Consider the following 22,348-nt stretch of genomic DNA (forward strand, 5'->3'; position numbering starts at 1 on the left):
CAACATTTCAAGACCTTTGGGCACATAGTATATGTTTAAATATTTAAGCCAGTAAATTAAGATCTTTTGTTGAAAAAGATCTAAATAAATATCTCCTTGGCACATTCATGAAGGCGTTTGAGAGAGAGTTTTGTGTGTGTGCTGAAACAGCCCATGGACCATTTTACCAGGCTCAATACCAAATTTCAAAAGTTATTCACTGATTCAAGAAATCAAAGAGATAATTAACTTTAGTTTTCAAATTTATGGAGAATAGGGGCAGGATGTCTAGATGTGTATAAGGAATTGATCATTCTTATTGTGTCTTTGAAACATCAAGCCCCTTATCTTTCTCTGAAAATGTAAATGGCCAAGAGGAGTGATATTTAGGAAGGCAATTTGGGGACAGAAAATCCTGGAGGAAACTATGTGGAAGGACAGGTGGTAGAAACATGGCAGAGACTTTTTATATAGAAATCCTAAAAGTCGTGGTTACATGCTGGCTGAAAGCAGTGTAACCCACCTTTGCTCCAGAAAAGGTTTGAGCAGCATATAAATATCTAAGGTATACAGAAGGATTACAAAGGAAAATAAATCAAACTGAAAGGAATTTAGGATGGAAGAATAAAATGAAGCCAGGGGTAAGGTAGCACACAAATGTATTGCAGAAGCACTTGGAATTTTCAAAGGTAGTTGGAAATTTTTCCTCAGGTTTAAAGCAAAGAGGGAAATGGGGACAATTCTATAATCATCCCCTGTGTCCATGAGGTTAAAAGCAAAAGTGTTTCAGAGAAGCCCTTTTCTGGCCTTCTATATAAAAAAATAAGTGTTTCTGATGGTTCCTAATAAGATTCTGTGTGATGCAATGCAAACAGTATCATCAACTCATTTCCAGATGTAGCTGAATGCTTTAACAAATATTCAGTTGGGGTAATGAAGAAATTCTATAAGGAACCCAGGAAGAGTTTGATAGTGTTCTATTTCTCAGCTTTCCACGTGGTCAAGGGATAAAATGTGCTAGAAAAGACTGAAAGATTGACCATGTCTCCTATAGATGATAATAATAATAATAATAATAATATAATAATAATAATAAATTCTTCTTCTTTTTTGTAATTTTGGCTTTCATTTCTCTCTCATATATGCAAGCTAAAGCTTGTGTGTCCATATCCTTTGTTAGCAATGAGGGGCATATCCATACTGTGAGATAATCAAATAAGCAGATCATAGGGTTGGGACCTTTTAGGAAAATTACATGTTTAACTCTATCTTCATTTATGGAAGGACATGGTATACCAGAATTAAAAACATCTCCCATAAGTCATACTATTTAAATAAAGTTTAATAAGTTCTCTCTCAATTAAATTGACTAGACTTGAATCAAATTGATGTATATATCATTAGAGAAACTGTATTTTAATAATTTTATGTAAGTGCCTTTTTACTTACAGTGTAAAACTGTTTGGAGACTGCTCAATTCATTTTTAAAAGGCATGCTTTATATGCTTTAAAAGGGTGATTTAATTTATTTTCCATTCATAGCAGGGAGGCATATCCTACTTATTTCCTTTCTCCTTATAAATGTAAAACTCATCCAAGTATGTTTTGTTTTACAAGTCATAGGCTTATTTTGTGATGATAAAGAAGAGTTCATCTCTGAAACATGTTTGGAATTGTGGGGAGCCCAGAATTTTAGATTATCAATTTTTAGGACACTTAAAGTCAGGAATGTTCTTTCTCCTACTTTGCTTCACAGTGATGTTTGTTTTGTTTTGGTTTTAAAAACAGTCTAGTTTCTGAATTCTTAAAAAGGGAGAGAGAAGGAGTTGGCAGTTTTAAATGTACCTTTGAGAGAGCTCTCACTGGGTTACTCTTTAAAAACAACCATCCTGGTTGATGAATATGTAATGGGAACTGTCAGTTCTAGAGCTGAGTGGAAGGCAATTCCGGAAAGCCCCTGGATGCTGGAAGATGAGAGTGTTGGTAACAAGTGTCATGGGAGTTTGTACCTGAGGTGATCATTCTAAGAATGTTAGAACTAAGTGGATTTCTCAAATTCACTTGCCCAGTGACCCTAGCCTTGAGCAGATACTCAGAAACCAGCTTACTTATCATTTGCTGCAAACATGCCATTTTCTCTCTAATCACACCACTCTGTGCCATATCTCATGCTTCTCTTTATTCTCTCCCTCCTATCCCTTCTTTGGGTTTTTTTTTTCTTATTTACCTTCTCCTTAATTTTTATTTTTTTTTTCTCTTAGTTCTCTTCATTTTACCTTTTGTTTTTGCAGTACAGTTACTCTGTACATCTTTTTCATCTTAAAATCTTGACACTCTAGAACTCCTATGCTTCAGTTTATGATTTTGAAGAGAGCATTTTGCCATAAATTTCTGTTAGATGTTTTCTCTTACACTGATTCAAAGAAATAAGTATAGTGGAAGAGGGGGGTGGGGGGAATTAATTCATTTCAGGCACCATTTATAATTCAACAGAGGGAAACTAAAAGTTTGGGAGGAGGGGGATTCCAAAAAGTGACTGAGTGTCTTTCTAGTTCATTGTTCTGGTAAACTGTATGCATTCTTCTTTGTAGAGAATATCTTCATTTATTGAAGGACATGGTATACTAGAATTAAAAACATCTCCCATAAATCATACTATTTAAATAAAGTTTAATAAGTTCTCTTATTAAAGAGAACACAGATTGCTTTTTAGGGTAGGTCACCAGGCCTAGGGCTATAGGGGAAATGCTAAGAAATACTGTGTGTATTTCTAATGCAAAGAACTGTTGGTGTTCCCCCGGGAGATCCTTTGGATTCTCCCTGCGCTATCTAAATAGAAAGAAGAGGAAGAAAAGTGTTCTCCATCAATACAAAGCCCCAGGACCTTATCTAGAGTCTATTGTGTTTGGGGATTTGGAGGTAACTAAAACCAAAAGTGTTCCAGGGTTTGGATTTGCTAATATTAACTGCTGGTTGGCTTTGACGTTAGGATCCTTATTCAAAAGTGGCTAACTCTGCTGTTAAGGTCAGAGTAGAGATTTGTCGGTATAAGAAAGAAGAATCCCTTTTCGATTACCTCAACGAAGTCGAATACTTGTCTGGGAAAATGCTTGTGTTTTAAGGCCACTTGTTAATATTCTATTGCCACAGTGACATCTGTTGGTAAGTGACTACTTCATGCTCTTCTCAAGGATTTTTGTTTTGAGACATACACCTTAAGCCGAGCTGCAGGAAGTAGCTAAAGACAAAGGGATATCTTTGCCCCTTATAAAATCCTTACTCCTCTTTTCCCTTTCCCAGGATACCCCCTTTCATGGTTTGATTATTCTTTTGATCACTCCTTCTATTCACTCCTACAATGACTCAGCAAATATTTTAAGCACCTACTGTGTGCCAGACACTATTCTAGATGCTGGGGATATAAGGGGGAAAAAGGACAAAAATCCCTGCCTTATGTTCTAGTAGAGTAAGAGAATTAAAATTAGGAGGCAAACAAGTGAATTATGTAGTATATTATGTGATGTTCCATGTTACAAAGAAAGTAAGAGACAGGGAATGAGGAGTGCTAGCAGTGGGTGGGATTGCCACTTTATTAAAAAGAGTGCCGAAGTCTGGAACAAAGCCCTAGGGAAGGGGCAAGGCAGGGGGGGATATGCAGAGACCCTGTGGAGGGAACATGGCAGCATGTTAAAGGGTAGCAAGAAGGCCAGTGTGGACACAGCCCAGTGAGCAGGTGGGGAAAGGCAGAGGTGATCAGAGAGGTCAGGGACTGTGGACAGATGAAAGAAGGTCATTGGGCCTGTGCAGAGACTGTGCTTTAATCTCAGTGAAATGGAAACTTTCAATGTAGTTTAACATATAAAATTTAAATGATGGGCACCTTTTATTTTTCTATAGAAGTGTCACATGTATCAACTAAAATGCTGCTAAAATAGGAATTAAATTATCCTCAAGAGTGACTGTTATTTCTTGTCAAGTGTCTGGTCTTCATGCCAGTTGGGGGTGGGGAGCGGTATGACAGGAGACAAGCTCTAGTCTTCAGCTTCCCACCAATTGCTTATATTATGTGCCTCTGATTTCTCAGCTGTAAAATGTGAACAGTAGACCTGAGGAGTTGTTCTCAGACAGAACAGTTGTTTTCAGTTCTCCGTGGAGCACTGGGGATTTCTGAAGGCCCTTTTGTTTTTATTTTCTGTTTTTAAACTTTCATGCAAGCTTCACTTAGAAGAAATTTGTCCCTTAGCTTAAAAAATAATCCTGGAATTGGTTATCCCTTAGGTTTTCCATCAGGAATTTGCAGTCTCATAGACTCTTAAGTGACAAAGGGAGGAACGAAATCCCTTTAGAACCCCTTATTACTAATGCCTCTTGGTGGTAGTGGAATTAGAAGGTAATTTGTCAATAGTCAGATAAGACAATTGAATTCTGTCTTTCAAGGTTGGTGAGTTGGCTTCTTTCATTGTGCAGACTTTAGCTAAGTGAAAAATAAAATAAGTGAATGTTTCAATAGGTACTTCCTGGCACAAAAAAGAAGCTGGCAATTGTGAACAATAATGATTGATGTGTCAAGAAGGACATGAGGCTATTCAATTTTAAAAATAATGACGTGAGTGTTTGTCATTATATGTGTTATATATACTGAAAAGTAGTCATGTCTTTCTAATACAGAAGTATAATTGGAAGATAAATGGGATGTTTTTGGTACTTCTGGTTAAGGATATGTTTTAGTTAGTTTTGTTTTCTGGGTGAGGAAATGGGAGAAATTTTCTTCTTTAAGATACTGACTATCTTCTTCTTTTCCAAACCAGAATCTCAGTCTGCTGTTCTGGAAACTCCAAAAAAATGTTCAGATGCTGTTCAGCGGGTAAGAAGAGCTTATTAGGATGTCGAATCCTACTCTCTTTCTTTCTCACTTTCTCTCTTACTTGTCTTAAAATTATGACCGACTCTGATTTATTTTTTCATCTGCCAGCTAGCTTAGGTCGCCCTTATTTCTCCAAGCCTTTAGGGGAATCCAGTCATGTGGAAGGGGATGTTTTCTTCCATTTAGGCTTTGCAAAGAAAATCAACCTTGAAGTGGAACTGAGTACAAGCTTTTTAGAGGGTGCATCATTCTATATCTGGCCAAAGAGTTGGGCCTGACAGCAGCTGGTTCCAGCAGGAAATGGCGGCCATTCCAGATGTCACGTGGAGATGTGCCTGGCTGAACTACCAGTCACATGGATACGAGTTTAAAAAAAAAATGCCACAGCTTTTCTAAAATCAAATCATATTCTTAAGTTGCTTTGGTGGATGAAACACTAGTGTCTGTTTAATTTCCACAGAAACCTTTATATGGTTACTAAAAAAGCCAAATTTTATGTGTTTTTTCTTATGTCAAAATACTAGTAAAGAAAAAAGACTGCAAGAAAGGAAAAACTTATGGAGTAGTAATTGTGGATAGCAGTTGTTCTTTTGGATACAAAACCATTTTTTTTAAATGTATTTATACTTTCTCCCGACAAATCTTTAGAAAATCGCTTAGTATTAGAAACTCTCAGTAAGAAGAGTCTGTCCTCCAGTGTGGTCTAGTAGAAGAAAAGACTCTCATCAGGTTCTAGGCCCAGCTCAGTTTCTGGTTAGTATGTAACAACATACTAAGCTATCTGGGACATAGTATTTTTCTCTGTAAAATTAAAGAATTTGATGGTTTTTTGAGAACTTTCCCAAGTTAAAAAATGGCTTCCCCTTTAAAAAGCGTCAGTCCTGCAGTGTACATGAAAAGTTGTGCTCCCCCTGGAGGAGAAGTGAGGGTATAACATTGGTCAAGAACTTTATTTTAAAACTTACTCATACTTAAGAAAAATACAGCTATAAAGTTATTACAATATTACTGACACCTACACTATACTTTTCATCCCTATGACTTATTTATTTTATTACTGGAAGTTTGTACCTCTTAATCCCCTTCACCTATCTTACCTATCTGAAACTAAGATGTCAACTATACTTCAATTAAAAAAATTAATAATTGGGGTGTCTGGGTGGCTCAGTTGGTTAAGCATCTGACTCTTGATTTCAGCTCAGGTCATGATCTCAGAGTCCTGAAATTAAGGTGGGGCTTGGAGCCTGCTTAAGACTCTCTCTCTCTCCCTCTGTGCCGTCCCACCCTGTGTGCGCTCTCTCTCTCAATTAAAATAATAATAATAATTCAAAAATGTAGATACATTGGCCGTTATTTTAACATTAAGGACACTCTTAAGGGTAGTGTCATAAAACATGTTCTCCTAGTTTTTTGTCAGAGCAGAGACCTACATGAGGCCAGGGCACTTGGAGATGGGGAAATGGTTGGTGTTCTCAGGTGATGGTTATTTAATTAACTGTGTAATGATTAGCCAGCAGTATTGAGATGAAGAAAGATAAAAAGAGGTAAAGTGAAATAAATTCAGAAATAATTAAGAAAAACAGTGCCCTCAAAATATCCTCTCATTTTTTTACAGGCTTTTTTTTTTGAGGCATGATTAAGTTGTGATCTGAGATAATATATTAGATTTTTCTAAATTCTTATTTCCAGGGCATATGTTACTGAATTTTTGTTATATATGATAATGCCAAAGAAAGCCTCAACAAAACATAATCTGTACTATCAAAAATGATAAACATGTGCAACATTGCTCTATATATTAAGACTCAAGATATCCATGTGTGTACAATTACAGTGATTTTTCTATTTCTCTTGAACTGTGAACCATGGTAAAATATATTATAATAAGCAGAAAACCTGATGCACTGGGTGATTTACAAATGCTTGATGTTACAGCTTTGGAAACTCAAGGGTGAATTAGATTGGTTTAAATTTCACATCTTCTTTCCTTGTTGCCAGTGAACTCTCTAGAAGACAGAAAATACAATTAATTGAGAGGAAACAATATTTGGAAGCAATTGAGGTTAAGTCCTCAACAGTGACATCGCTTACTTTCTTTGTCATAAGTTTACTTATGGATTGGTTCTTTTCTTAGATATGTGTATGTTTCATAAGTGCTTAAAGTAACTGGCCATCAAAGGGATACAGGAAACTAGAATTAATTACCAATCTGCTGTGCACGTACTCTTTTACTGTATTATCTTATGCAATTCTTACAATAGTCTTTTAAAGTAACTATTATAATTCATATTTAACTGATACAGAAAAAGATGTTTATAGTAGTTCACTTGCTTACAGTCACAAAATTAAGAAAGGGTTAGGAGCCAGGATTTGAATATAGGTCTCTTTGATTTTATACCTCATATTCGTTACACTATGATAAAATATACTTTTACGTGAGGAATTGCCCTATGGCTATTGCCAAAATCATTAGATTGGTGGATGAGAAGTTTCTTTTCAAAGTTATTCTATTGTATTTAAACTCTATCATTTGTAAGGGTCAGATGTCAAGGTATGTTTCAGAGAGACTCATTAGCTTACCTGTAAATTTTTAAGTTTTAGTATAACTTTGGTATGCTAAACTGTGCCAATTTTGCTAACTTCAGTGTTTCACTGCTCTTTAAAAAGAAAAAAAAACCTTACAATTTTCATGTAAAGCACCTTGCTTTTTTCTTCTTAGTCACTAGATGGCAGTTCTGTATCTCTATAAATTACCACTACGGAAGGAAATGCGAGGTTTTAAGCCAGATTCTTCTGTATGAATGATGAACAGAAGAGGGTTTCTTGTCCATCGCAGGCTGCCTGCATTATTCTGTGGGGGTAAAGCGAGATCTCTAGGACTGCTTAGTCAGAGGCATGGAGCAGGGTTGGAAAGCGCCCTCTAAGTTTCTCTTCAGATGTGAGTTCAGGCACCTGTTCTCTCAATCTGAGCATACTGGAATTTATTGAATGAGTTTTGACTTTTACTCTCTCCCTGTAGTTAATAATTCCGAGAGCTCCATATCCCTAGAAAGAAACCCATGACTCATAAGGCCTTTTCTCAACTAAAAGGAGGTAAAGGCTGTGGTGTTGCCAGAGAATCTGATGCTTAAAGCAAATACAGCTGACATTCAAGCAAAAAGAAAGAGCTATGGCTTTCTCCCTGAGGGCTTTTATTGATGGCCCTATGGAATTAGAAGGTTTTCAGATAAAACTATATTATTTAGGACCTCATTTATTGATTATTTACTTTCAAGTGATACACTCTGAAAATCTGCTATGTCGAAAGGATTATTTCAAAGAACTATAATAGGACTCTCTTTCAATTCTATTTTATATTTTTTGGTATTTGAGATACTGAACTGTAAACCTTTCATATTCTGCAATATATAATTATCTTTAAAAATGTTTGTTCCTATGTTAAAGATTAATATACAATAGCAAAACGGTTACTGCCAAATTTTTAAGTTATTTTTTGCTTTTGAAATTATAGTTGACCCTTGAACTACACGGGTTTGAACTGTGCAGGTTCATTTATATGTGGATTTTGTTCCCAAAAATACAGTACTATAAATGTATTTTCTCTTCCTTATGATTTTCCTAATAATATTTTCTTTTTTCTAGCTTAGTTTATGGTAAGAATGCAGTATATAACGCATATGACATACAAAATTTGTGTTAATCAGCTGTTTATGTTATGGCTAAGGCTTCCAGTCTATAGGTAGTTAAGTTTAGGGGGAGTCAAAAGTAATACACGGATTTTTGACTTTGTGGGTGGTTGGTGCTTCTAACTCTCATGCTGGTCAAGAGTAAACTGTACATATAAAATTGTATTTTGAAGCATTTTCCTAAAACTCCTCGCACCTTTCTAATGCAAATGGACTAGATGAAAGGTACATAGAATAAAATTTGATCTTTTAAAAATTCAAGCTTTGGGTAAGAATTGATAATATCAGGCAAACGAAAGTAGTCTCTCTACACATTATGGTTTTTATTAATTGTGAATAGCCACATCTATTACAAAGTCCTGGATAATAAAAAGAAATTAAACAGTGTCAGGACTCTTACCCCATATGTTGGATTATTTATATGTAAATAAATTCTCAAAGGTCAGCAAAATGCTTATGACTTGAGATGACTGGCAAAATCTTATCTCAGTCCAATTTTAACCTCCTTTGAATACAAACTCTTCTCTTAGGATCCTGCTCTGATCAGCTCCTGGGTCCCCTTGATGCCTAATTTGATTGCAAACTTATTTGAGGAATTAAATATTCTTTCCCATTGGTTCTCCTTAAAGTGTCTGTTATAGTGCTCTTCATACAATAACCACTCAGTACAATTTATTATTAGTTTCAGAAACATCTTTATTTGGGGACAAATCAAGGAAACAGATGTGAGTAATTGCGAGGTAGCCTAGTTGATGGTGCTTGAGGGATTACTCACATGTGTCTTGCCATTGAAAAGTTTAGAGAATAAAAGAAGTATTGGTCAGATCAAAAGAAAGGTGTGGGATGACTATAATTCTAAAAGGTAATGATGAAGACTTACAAAAACAAGAAGCCACTTGAATTTTGTTGGAACATATCACACACATCAAAGGGTTGGAAAAACATTGTTTAATGTAAGTTCCTTCTAAACTCTATGGCAAAAAGCAGTATGAATTTCCATGGTTATTAAAAACCTACAAAATGATGATTTACAAGACAAGTAAACAACTAAAATATAAACCAGGGTAAGAAAAATAGGGGTTAAAGGAGAGAGGGAGAGAGATGGCCGAGGGAAGAAAACATGAGTCAGTCTAGTCATCCTTGAAGTTTACCTCAGACTGATCATTCTTAGGTGTTTCACAAACACTTCGACCCAGTGAGTCTAGGGAGGGGCAGAGTGAGAGGTGGTTGGGAAGGGTAGAGACGCAGGACACCCTGGTGGAGGCACTGACATTGAAAATGGGTAGCATTTGGGCAAGGTATTTACCAGAATATGTTAAGGGGAAGAAAGGATTTTTCTGGAAAATATATTTTCATTTTGTGGAAACCCCCAACTAGCTCAGAGAAAAATTTAGACATTTTAACTCCAGAAATAAAGAGAAAAGAGAAACTGTTCTGTTAATTTTAAGAATGAAAAGCAGTTAGCATCTGGAAAACAGTTAAAATTTGAGATGAGAATGTGAGGAAAGAATTAGATATTACACTTTGTTTTCACTTTTCTCTAGGGCAGTAGGGCTGGGAGGTGAAATGAAGTTATATCTTTGTTCTGTTGAGTGTGTCAGATGGTATAAAAGTCATTTGTGCCAGACAACACTGTTGATGTCCTAGAGAGAATGACAAATTGTCCAAGCAGCTGATCTGAAAGAATAGCTGAGCCGATAAAAGTTCTTAACTTATAATGGTTGCTTATCCTTTATTGGGCATCTGTTGAAGTACTATGTACAAGGTATTTGTGGTAGGTATTGAAGGAAATACAAATGGCTATAAGGTCCCAGGCTCTTCTGTATACAGGAAATGATTTGTAAGATGTAATGTGATTCTGCTGAGGTGTTTAATATAATGTATTGCAAAACTTAAAAAAAAGGAATATTGTTGAGAAATTGTAATTAAGGACAACTTCTTAGGAAGGGTGCAACTAGTGATCATTTTTGGACAGTTGGAGGGAAGGAGAGTGAGAATTTCAGACGAGAAAAGAGAATAAAGGCATAAGAGTGAAAGTGAATGTGGCATTTTGGCAGGGGGCTTGGGGGAGGACATGATAGGCACAGTAGTCCAGGTGACCAGTTGATGTTAAGAGGTGGCTCAGTTTACTCCTCCAGCAACCCAGCTTTGCCTTCCACCTCCTGGGCCTCTGCCCGTGGCCCAGTCTTATCTGGAGTGCTGGGATAGTCCCCAACAGGGCTCTGTACTTCCTCTCTTAATCCCCTCTAATCTTTCCTCCACAATGCCTTGAGTGATCTTTCTAAAATCCAAATTTACTTATGTCTGATATCTGCTAAGACTCATTTAATGACTGTTCCTAGCATTTGCGAAAAAATTCAGACTCCTGAGTTTGACATACAGGCTTTTCCTTGCCATCCTCCATCTTTAGCCTTACCACCAACTGTTTCCTATGTTTGGTTTGTTCCAGTCTTAAAAAAATGCCCTAGTTTTCTGAAAAATAACCTAATATTAGGATCCTTCATATCTGTCTTTTTATATGTTTCTTTGGTACTCCCCCCCCCCCTTTAAAATCTAGTTAATTCCTGTTTCTTAATCTAAACTCATGTTAAACTTTACTTCCACTTAGACACTTTCCCTGAGACTTCAATCTGGAGAGTCCTTTTGGCATCCCTACTCTGGGACCCCCTATACTTATTTTGCTTTTCTGTAATGGTTGAATTATGCATGTCTCATAGACAGTTGAGCTCCTTAAAACCAAGACTGTCCTTATTTTCTTTGTCCCTCCTGTATCTAACATAGCACCTGACATTTTTTAGGAACTCGGAAAATGTTTGATGAATGGCTAATTAGTAGGAGACCACACTGACTAGAGCAGAGGGTGCTTATTGGGGAGTGATAGAAAATTTGCCTCTATTCATACATGGTGATTGAGGATATGGACTTTGGACCAGTTTCCCTGGGCATAAATACCACTTATTCTTTTAACTGGCAAATCTGAGTACAGTATTTTACTTTCTGTGCCTTAGTTTCCTCATCTATAAAGTTTTATCATAAGGGGCTTTGTGAGATTTAAATGCATTAATTTAAGTGCGTTCGTTTAAAAGCATTAATTTATGTGCTCCTGGAACATAATAGGCCCTCAAAATGTTAGCTGTTATTATTATTGTTGTTATATCTGGTTTTGAAAGTTGCTTTCATAATTTAGTTGATCCTCATTATTCATAGATTCTGTATTTGCTGAATACATATCCACAATGTTTGTAGCCCTAAAATCAATACTCATAGGGCTTTCATGTTCATTTGTAGACATGCACAAAACAGGGAGCAATTTGAGTTGCCCTACATGCACTTTCCCAGCTGAGGTGGAACAAGGTGACACTCTGCCTTTTTGTTTCAGCTCATACTATAAACAAATATCCTTTTTGCAATCCGTTTAGTGCCATATTTTTTTTGCCTCTTTGTGCTTTTTGTTGGTCTCACTGCTTAAAATGGCCCCCTGGGCATAGTACTGCAGGGCTGTCTAGTGCTCCCACGCGCGGGAAGTGTGACGTGCCTCACCGAGACAATGCATGTATTAGATGTGCTTCATTCAGACAAGAGTTATAATGCTATTGTGTGGGTACAATGGCAATAAATCCATAATATATATTACAAGAGATGACTTTAAACAGAAATGTAGAGAAAACAAGGTTACGTAGCGATCAGTTGATGAAAATGTGGCCAAAGGCTTGTAGGAACCTAACTCTGTGTTTTCCTTAGGATCCATGGTTGAATGTTCACTAATTCATTATTCACTTTATAGAGTATAACAACTGTGAATAATGATAATTGACTGTATCTATGTAATCCTCACAGTATCCCTTTGCAGTAGGGCAGGGTACGTAGTAGGATGTCTACTTTTTACAAGCTATGAAAGACCTTATGAACCAAGTAGAGAATTTAAAATGTCTTATGCTTAGCATATGAACATAAGAGCCATAAGATTTTGAGCAAGAAAGCACACGAGTTGACGTACAATTACCTGGTATGATTACCTGGCAAGAGAATGTAGAATTAATAGGAGGAGGGTAAGTAGAGCCAGGAAGGAGGACCAGTTATTAAACTCTTCATGTATCCCCACTGTCAGGTAAGGAGGATCTGGACTAAGGTGCTATTCTGATAAAAGGGAAGGCAGCAGCCAAAGGTTGAAACAGTAGTTAGCCAAAGGTAACCATATCTAGCATATACATTGACTGTAGTTCTCAAAGTGTGGTCCTTGGGCCAGCAGCATTAGCATTACTTGGCAACTGGTCAGAAATGAAAATTCCCAGGCCCTGCTCCAGACCTACTGAATTGGAAACTCTGAGGGTAAGAACTAGCAATTTGTGTTTTAACAAGTCCTCTGTGTGATTCTGGTACACATTATGAGCCCAATGGATTAGAAAAAGTGATTGAAGGATATTACTACGCCTAGACGAACTGCAAGATGGGGAGTTAATATTTCTTTGGAAATCAGTGCATTTTAAATTTAAGGAAAATATAGTGTAATGAAAAAGCAATGATAGCTAAGCAGTCACAATATGGAAGTGAAGTATTGATGGGAGAGGAAAACTTGGAAATAATCGTATAGAGATCAAGACTACAGACGTAAAAATTGATGTTCTCTCCCAGCATATATAGAGAGGATAGTGGGCTAAGGACAAAGTCTTCGGAGTTACTGTAGATTTGGTACACTACGCCCCAAAAAAATCCAAAGGCGGGAACAGAGAAAAAGAAATGGGAAGGAGAGAGTAGAAAATTATAGACAATAAGAACAGGAGGGATTACTGGACAGCAATTGGGGGAGAACAGCAGGGTCGAAAGGCAGCCCTACCACTCTGGCTAACGTTTCTAATCCATCCCATTTGATTTCTTCCAAGCTTTGCTTTTTATGAAGTCTTTGATGTTGGAGATTAGTTGGGTGTTAAGGAAGGAAGGTGGTGAGGAGGTGGAAAACTGAGTTGCACTTTATAACCACAGAGCATTAATGAAAATGAAACTATAATAAAATAATGTTTTTCTTCCTTGTGCTGTTTGGGACTGTATTGCTTTAGAGTATGATCCAGAATGTTGCCACAACTCTAGCTCAAATAACTAGAGAGAAAATTAAGAGATGTAGGGGAACCAAAAAGGCAGGTTCTTTTTGCTGTTTCTTTCTCTTTTTCCTGACCCCCTTTCCCAAACATGTTTATTACTTCTACTTTGGTTATTCACTAATGATGTTGACGTTCCATTGATCAAATTGTTATCAACTATTGCAATAAAGAGATGTTAAAAGGAATACAGCCAATTATGAGTTCTAACTAATCCCTCTCCCTCACATTTCTCATCTATGCAATGAAGGGATTGGAAGAGATTGTCATCCATTCCAGTTTGACAGTAGCATAATTTCACTAGTTCATCTTTTCATTGTAAGGATTCCAGAGGTGCCATTTTAGCTCTCTGTGTGTGAAGCTCTTCTTTTCCATAATATGTTCTTCTTTAAGAAGACCTAGGTAAGTTATTTTCTACTTACCATATGTTCTGATATTCCCTCCTTTCTTGAAATTCCTTTTCAAACTGGAAATTGATGGTACTTTATTTTTGTCCATAATCTTATCTATTTAAAACCTGGATTTGCTTTCCTGTAGAATCATGTATAGCATATGTTGGCTTATTGTAAATCTGGAATGCCACTGGTTTGTTCAAAAACCTTAGAATGTTGTTTAGAATTTAGATCATGACAAATAGAGAATTTATATGCTTCTGGGAAGAGTAGGATTTATATTTTACAGATGTCCAGAGGTATCCTAACTTGGCAGTAACATGGCCTTAGAATTTAGCAGAACTTGAAAATCTGAATATGATAGAAAATAAACTACATATCTCATATTAACACTTACAAAATAAATTATCACAGTATTAACTTACCAATAGCTGTTTTTATATTCCAGGCTCTGAAAGTATCTTGCTTACATTATAAATATCATAAAGTTTCAAAGACAAAGCAAATTAACTTTTCAGCAAAAGCTTTACTTGAGTGTATCTTGGCTTCCTTTTTGACAGTTTTAGCCTTAATGTTACATTAATGTTTCTTTTTCTGGGAATCAGATAATCTTGTAATTGGAAAAAAATTTTGGTGAACATTTTATTTTTTAATGGAAACTTGTATTTTGTGATATGCAAGTGTTCAAACAATTTATAAGAACTAACCATCACCACCCACATATAAGATTATACAGGAATGGAAGAATTTTGGCTGGTGTATTGTATATAATTGTTCAGCCAAAGTGGATGGCAGACTTTACTACTTATAATGATTTAGGGGATTGAAGTAATATTTTAAAATACAAACAATCTCAACATTGGTAATATATAAGGTATATTAGATACTGTTTTGAATAACTAAAATAGATTTGTTATCTTTCTTCCATTTGTAGGGATGTATCCATTATTTTGATTCTGTGCAAAATTATAAAGATTACTTTTATTCTACTCTCCTTTTAAAAAACTTGTTTATTTTAACTTGTAATAGTGAGAACCATTAGCATTGGATAAACTGTCACACAATTACTGGAAATGCTGTCTTTTTGAAAAGTGTAGAAGTCTAAAGATAATAGAAAGTACGTTTTACCACTGTCAAATCCTTTGAGGATCTGATAGGCCTCTATCTAGTTATACCCCTAAAGAGATGGAAGATTAAGTACCAGGCACAGGACACAAGGAACAGGCTCTCAACTTGAGGGCCTTCCATGGACCACAGAGTGCCTGGCAGGCTCTTAGAGATTAAATCTGAGCTTTGTGGGTGGGCCCTGACAGGACTTTTGTTCAAATGGCCAGAGAATAGAGAGTATTTTTTTTTCTTGATAATAACTATTATTTACCATATAAATTTCTTTAATAATCTTTGAAAAAAATGAAAAATATACCCAAATAGAAACCAGCTCTTTACTGCTGATAGACAACATAGCCTTGGCTGAATAGCTCTATAGAACGTCTCAGCTGACGGAATTGGTACTCTCTGAGAGCCAGCCAGCCCTCTACTGATAGCCCTGGATAAGGAAGGTCAGATAAGATTCTTTGAAGACTCTCAGCTGAATTCAGAACCAAAAATCTTACATACATTTGGCTACTCTGTGAGAATAGATGGCTGACCTTATTTTATGGGTTAATCAGTTAATGTTTGAGATGAGCTTAATTGCTGTTTCCTGGAATGGAGAAGGAGGATTGTAACACTGAGGGCTGGGATTTTGAAGGTAAAGATCGGGTCATAGAGGGGAATCAGGATTTCAGGAAATTGTTTTTTTGTTCTCTCTACATTGGGATTAATGTAAGAAGCACACAGTCTCTCACTCCAACTTTTTTCCATGTCCTCTATCTGTAATAATTATCTCTACACAACAATTCTCTGCACAAATGTCAGCCTTTTGTCTTTGCAGTCTGTTTACTCTCTGTAAATTCATTGACTTTGCCACCTTCCTGGCACCACAAGCCTAGCATCGCCATATTTACTGCAAAGTCAGTTTTGGAGTTTTGTTCTCTTGTCTGTTTCCTCTGCCGCTTCCCTGTTCTAGTTCTGATTGTATCTGACATTTGAAGACCTGTGAAGCTTATGAAGTGTGTCACTCCCTTATTTTCTCATCTTTTTCTTATCTGAGTGCCCTCAATGATCACTTTGTTTAAAAAATAAGTAAAATACATAACAGAACAATATAGTCTAATAAAATTGACCACTTGCAAAATTAGGTCCAACCCCAAATCTATCCCCCCTTAACTTGGACCATCTGTTATTATCTCCCAAGCTTTAGTTTTGGCAGTATCAGTTTATCAAGTTTGTGGATGTTTTAAGCCACATGATACAAATACAGTGTAAGGTGAAATTGCTAATCTTGCAGAAGGTGTAGAATTTCCTGAAGTCAGGGAAGGTGATGGAGAACCTGAATCACATGAAGTGATTGATTCATGAGTACCTGACAGAGTTAGATAATTTGGTAAGGATGGTAATTGACATATATGTTTGAAAAGATTAATTTGCTTATCAGAGGATTGTCAGAGGTCACTGGGGAAAAGGATGAATTTCTCCAATGCTATAAAAAAATGACCATCTTTTCATAAAAGATGTCATATATCATGGTATTATATATATGTGTCAGAAAGTTTGTGCTGTAGAAAATGAACACTTGAATCATTTTAATTCTGACAATTTGTTCATGCTTACCATTAGGAGAAAAAATTGTTTTAGAAATAAAGATATAGTTGCTTTCTTTTTTCTTTCTTTTTTTTTTAAATTTTATTTTATTGTGTTATGTTAGTCACCATACATGACATCATTAGTTTTCGATGTAGTGTTCCACGATTCATTGTTTGTGTATAACACCCAGTGCTCCATTCAATACGTGCCCTCCTTAATACCTATCACCAGGCTAACCCATCCCCCCACCCCCTCCCCTCTAAAACCCTGTTTGTTTCTCAGAGTCCATAGTCTCTCATGGTTTGTCTCCCCCTCTGATTTCTCCCCCTTCATTTTTCCCTTCTTACTATCTTTTTTTTTTTAAATATATAATGATTATTTGTTTCAGAGGTACAGATCTGTGATTCATCAGTCTTACACAATTCACAGTGCTCACTGTAGCACATACCCTCCCCAGTGTCCATCACCCAGCCACCCCATCCCTCCCACCCCCACCACTCCAGCAATCCTCAGTTTGTTTCCTGAGATTAAGAATTCCTCATATCAGTGAGATCATATGATACTTGTCTTTCTCTGATTGACTTATTTCGCTTAGTTGCTTTATTTTTTCTTTCTTTTTTTTTTTGGAAGAGAGGATCTTTTTTCCACAATTAAAAAAAACCACACTTTTATTTGCATTTATTTTATGCTGAATTTATTCCTAGGCTATAATTTTTTGTTTCTTCATTTTCTTCTGGGATATCTTTTTTTTTTTTTAATCCTGTACAATCTCCTCTTCTTTTAGAAACAATTTTTTTCTTTTTCAGTAAGGATCATCTCAATGTGGCAATGGGAGCTCATGTATGGGTTAATCTGACTGTGAGCTCTGTAAATCTGGCTGTATATGTCTGGGGGCTTTTGTTTACGTGGATGTGCTCTATGACCAGATAATCTACATCTAAACCCTTTTGTTCAGCATTACTGCCTGCATTTTTAATCATGTACAACAAAAATTCAGCATTCTTTTTGGGCCATTGACTCTGTGTCCAGCTCTATTCTTTGGCCTGGGCATACTTACCAACTGCACCATTGTAATTATGGGATGGCATCCATTGCTTCTATAAAGTGACATCTTTCAGATACTTAGTGGCTTTTCCCATATGCATACCCTGAGTGGTTTCACTAGTGTTCTTAAAGTGAACATGAAAATTTGAACCTCTTGATTTGCGTGATGTTGTTAGATTTTCTGGGTCAAGTGAATAGTGAACCATTTTTAGAGATTACTTCAGGCTGCTTACAGGAGGAGCCTTTTTTCCCCTCCATATTTTATTCTGAAATATTGGTACATGGTTATATCAGTCAGGCTTTATTGAGGAACCAGAAACCATAGTAGATATGTTAAACAGAAGGGTTTACTATATATATAAAGTTAACTTTTTCATAAAAAGGTTAGGAAGTTTGAAAGATCTACTTCTAGGCTGAAACTTTTCAAAGGGATCATATACAACTGGTATACCAGGGAAGCTAAAACTTTTGAGGCTACCATTGGAAACTGGAGAGTGGACAGTGGAATGTTGTTCCAGAGCAGCTTCCAGCTAGCAGATCTTGATTGCTAACAGAACAGTTAAGGACACTGGAGTATGGCTCCTATCTCATTCCACTTTCTAAATCTCTGTGCAAGTACATCTAATTGGATGAACATAACTGCAAGGGGGTCTGTAAATGTAGTTTTTCTTTCCACTTCTGCACATAGAAGGAGAGGGAGCTGGAGGTTGGGAGTCAATCCGCAGTAACTGCCAGATTGTCTTGATTCCATTTAAGAAGTCTTTTTCTGGTATATCATGTGTAATGGGATGCTCTTTTATCTTTTTTCTGCTGGCTGGTGTAAGTAATTAGAAAGGCTGAAAATCTCAGGAATCTTTCCAGTCACTGGTACTATGACTTTCTACGACCATTGGCTTTGAGTGCTGTGTTGGTCTAGTTGGCTTGTAAATGTGGGAGCATAAATCCATGTAGAAAGAAGTGTAATTGTTGCTCTTGTGCTAGGCTGTTATGATTTAGGATTAATTCCTCCTCTTATTTCTCTTCTTTCTCCTTCATGTCCTTTACTTTTATATTGCTTTCATTATATTCCTTCCCCAGATTAAGGAAGTTTTCAGATATGATTTCCTCAAATAAATTTCCTACCCCTTTTTTTCTCTCTTCATCTTTTGGCACTTCTATAATATGAATGTTACTACGTTTGATGGGGTCACTGAGTTCCCTACGTCTATTCTTGTATTCCATAATTCCTCTTTCTCTCTTTTATTCAGCTCCATTATTTTCCATTATTTTGTCTTCTATATCACTTATTCATTCCTCTGCTTCTTCCTCCTTGTGTTCATTGCATTCAGTCTCTTTGGAATCTCAGTTATTTCAGTTTTCATTTCTGACTGATTGTTTTTTAACTCTTTTATCTCTGTGGTAAGGGTTTCCCTGAAGTCTTCCACACTTTTCGCAAGCCCAGTGAGCATCCTTATGATTGTTGTTTAAAGCCTCCATGAGCCATATTACTTGTATCTGTTTCAGTTAGATCTCTGGCCATGACCTTATCTTGTTGTTTCATTTGGGATGAATTCCTCCATCTTGGCATTTTGTCTAAGTCTCTGTCTTCTTCTTTGTGTTAGAAAGTCCTATTATGTTTCCTGCTCCTGGGAATAATGGCCTTATGAAGAAGAGGTCATATAGTGCTTTCATTATATTCAAATCTATGATGAAAAAGAGCTGACCTCAGTAATAACATTTAAGAAATGAGTTTAGAAAATTCTTCCAGAATTTACTTCTTGTGTGCCTTTCATCACCTAATCTTTTTACTTTTAAGGTTATGCTGGAGAAATGAAAGTAATCTTACATTTTACTAATCCAGGGTAAGAAAGAGGTACTGAATAATTATGTGTTGTATTGGGATTAATTTGGGAGCTAGTCTTTTGGCTTTTGGTTTGTTCTTATAATCACTAGCATCATAATTGGAGAGTGGAATGCAGTACAGTAGTCAAAAAAGATACTATTAATATAGTTATTTTTTTTAACCATGGAGCATTTAGAAAATATATGGCGTGATTTCTCAAACTATGCATTGTAATACTTTAGTCTTTTGTGTAGACATTGATGAAAAATAGCAACAAAGTATCTAAATATATATAGGAATATCTATATTTACAAATAAATAAAAGGTGCCTCTCAAATTTTTGCCTGTTTAAAGTGAATTACATTCTTTTATTAGTTGAAAAGCAAATTAATTTCCTTTTCAGTTTTCTTCCATAGTAAGGGCCATGTGGCATTATATGACAATAGGGAAATAAAGCACCTTGTGTAAGGACCATGACTCTGAAGTTAAAGGTTCTCCTTAGTCCTCAACAAGCATCATAATTGATCTAAAGCAAGTTAAATGTTGTAGTAAGAGATAGGGTTTCCAGGGAAGAAGTAACAGGGGTTAGTATTAAGACTATTAAGTTTATACATTCTTTACTCCCCATGGGAGGGAGGGGGACCTAGCTCTGAAGATTTTTAACAACTATACACATAGCACCAAAAATGCTTCATTTATAGTAAATATTGTAAATACATTTACAGAAAGAACATTTCTGTCCTGTTCACCTGCAGTTTTTCCATTGCAGATGGGTTAGGTATTTGTTTTGAATTTAATAAAGGGGAAATAAAAAGTTTATTTTTTATTTTGTGGAGAGTTTTCTTGGATCCAGAGTTTAGCCTTGGGCAAGCAGGATATGAGTTTGGTTTTACACTGAACAGAATCTTGGTATTATCTCTTAATTATTCTTCCATTATTTGTAAAGAGCAGGTCTGGAGTGGCAGCTTCAGGCTCCCATGTGGGAAAGGTAATAGATGTGTGTGTCTGTGGACTATGGCTCATTATGGAGGCCTCTATTGGAATCATCTATGGAAAGCCCTGGAACACTCTGGAGAAACAGCTCTCAGTAGGAGAACTCTCCCACATTCTCTTTGCCTTGTATTCCAGCCTCGAATGAGCAAATCCATGTCTGCCTGAGCAGTTGTCCAACGTTGCAGCTTCACACAGCTGGGGTTTGTCCTCCCATCTCTTTTACCTTCTCCTATTCCTTTTTTCCCTGCTTTTATCTTTACCCATGACTTGTTCTTCTCTTTTCATTTTGTCATCTGTTATTCATATTTAATTTACCCATAGGACTTTCCCCTTTTTTCACCCCAAAGCGTTTTCTTTTTCTTTAAGGATTTCTGGTTGATTCTATGCCTTGGGAATGGAAGACACCATTTAGAGGTGAGGGTGACCCCTACATTGGCCCAGTTGTTATCAGAAGTCTTTATAAATTGTGCCCAGTCATAGATATCACTTTCTGAAATGCCTTCGGTAAGAGATTAAAATTACAGTAAAACATGATGGAAGTGAAATGATACATGTGCATACAGATGTCAAAGCTATTTCAAATAATCTTATTGGAGACTCTTTCAGTGACTACCTTTAAAATGTAGTGATAACTTTTAAAACTGAGGATTTAAAATGTCTTTAGGGACTATCTTAAGAGCAAGTGTTATTGGGCAGGTATGAGAGGAGGCTGTCTTGGAAATAAATTGGTTTGTCACTCAGGATTTTTCCCCCTATTCTCAGTGACCTACTTGTCTTCAGTGATATCATTTAAAGAATAGACAAACAAGGGCCTTTGGCCTTTATGGTAATGTGTGTGAACCCCTTTGAAGTCCAAGGGTGGAAAAGAGGGGATACATGGAAATACTAATAGCGTCTTTCTATTGAGGGATCTTTCTGGAAGTATTACAACAAACAAATGTATTTTGCAAGTTTTAAAATTATTTTATTATTTTAATATTTTTTTGATCCTTATTTTCTGTTTAACTATGTTTAACTTTGTTGCCCCTCAGGAAGTTTTTGACATGAAGTCTGAAGGACAGGCAACTGTAATTCAGCAGCTGGAACAGACCATTGAGGATCTGAGGACCAAAATAGCTGAGCTGGAGAAGCAGTATCCTGCCCTGGATGTGGAGGTGGCCAGTGGCCGTCATGGGGCTCACAATGGAGTGGCACCGTTAGAAGGTGTCTGTCTTGAAGCTCTCAGGTTAGGAGAAAAGGATGTACATCATCAAAGGATTTTACAGGCAAAGTCAATCCAGACGTCCCCGACGGAAGAGGGTGGGATACCGACACTTCCTTCTGTTAATGCACTACCAGAGTGTCCTCCCTGCCCACCTGGGCCCGAAAGTGGAGACTCAGCTATGCTCTCCTCACCTTCTGGACCTCAGACAAAATTCTGCTCAGAGATTTCTTTGATTGTGTCTCCAAGGCGAATATCAGTACAGCTCGACACACATCAGCCCACTTTGCCTCCAGCACCTCCATCCCTTCCGAGGTCTGACAGTCAAAGACAGGCCGGGTCACAACCTTCCCATCCTTCTCTTCATACTGAGTCTGAAACCAGCCATCAATACTCTGTTTTCTCTTCCTCTGACAACAGCCATAGCATCCAACCCTTCCCATCTCTACCTTGCACAGAGTCTTCCAGCTCCATGGCTGGTGTGGGCGTGGTGGTCCCCCCACCTCCCCCTCTCCCTGGCACAGCAGGGCCTGCTCTGCCCAGTACAGCCATCCCCCCACCTCCTCCTCTGCCTGGTACAGAAATGCTA

General features: G+C 36.8%; 1 protein-coding gene across 1 annotated transcript in view; it reads left to right on the top strand.

Moving 5' to 3' along the window:
- The window catches only part of FMN2 (formin 2), a 373,610-nt gene that overhangs the window by 83,559 nt on the left and 267,703 nt on the right, over positions 1-22,348 (top strand). The window contains exon 4 of the mRNA XM_021682678.2: positions 4,788-4,843. Coding sequence (XP_021538353.1) covers positions 4,788-4,843 — 56 coding nt within the window. The remainder of the gene's footprint in view (positions 1-4,787; positions 4,844-22,348) is intronic.

This window comes from Neomonachus schauinslandi, chromosome 6, assembly GCF_002201575.2.
Source record: "Neomonachus schauinslandi chromosome 6, ASM220157v2, whole genome shotgun sequence".
Taxonomy (NCBI): Eukaryota; Metazoa; Chordata; class Mammalia; order Carnivora; family Phocidae; genus Neomonachus; species Neomonachus schauinslandi.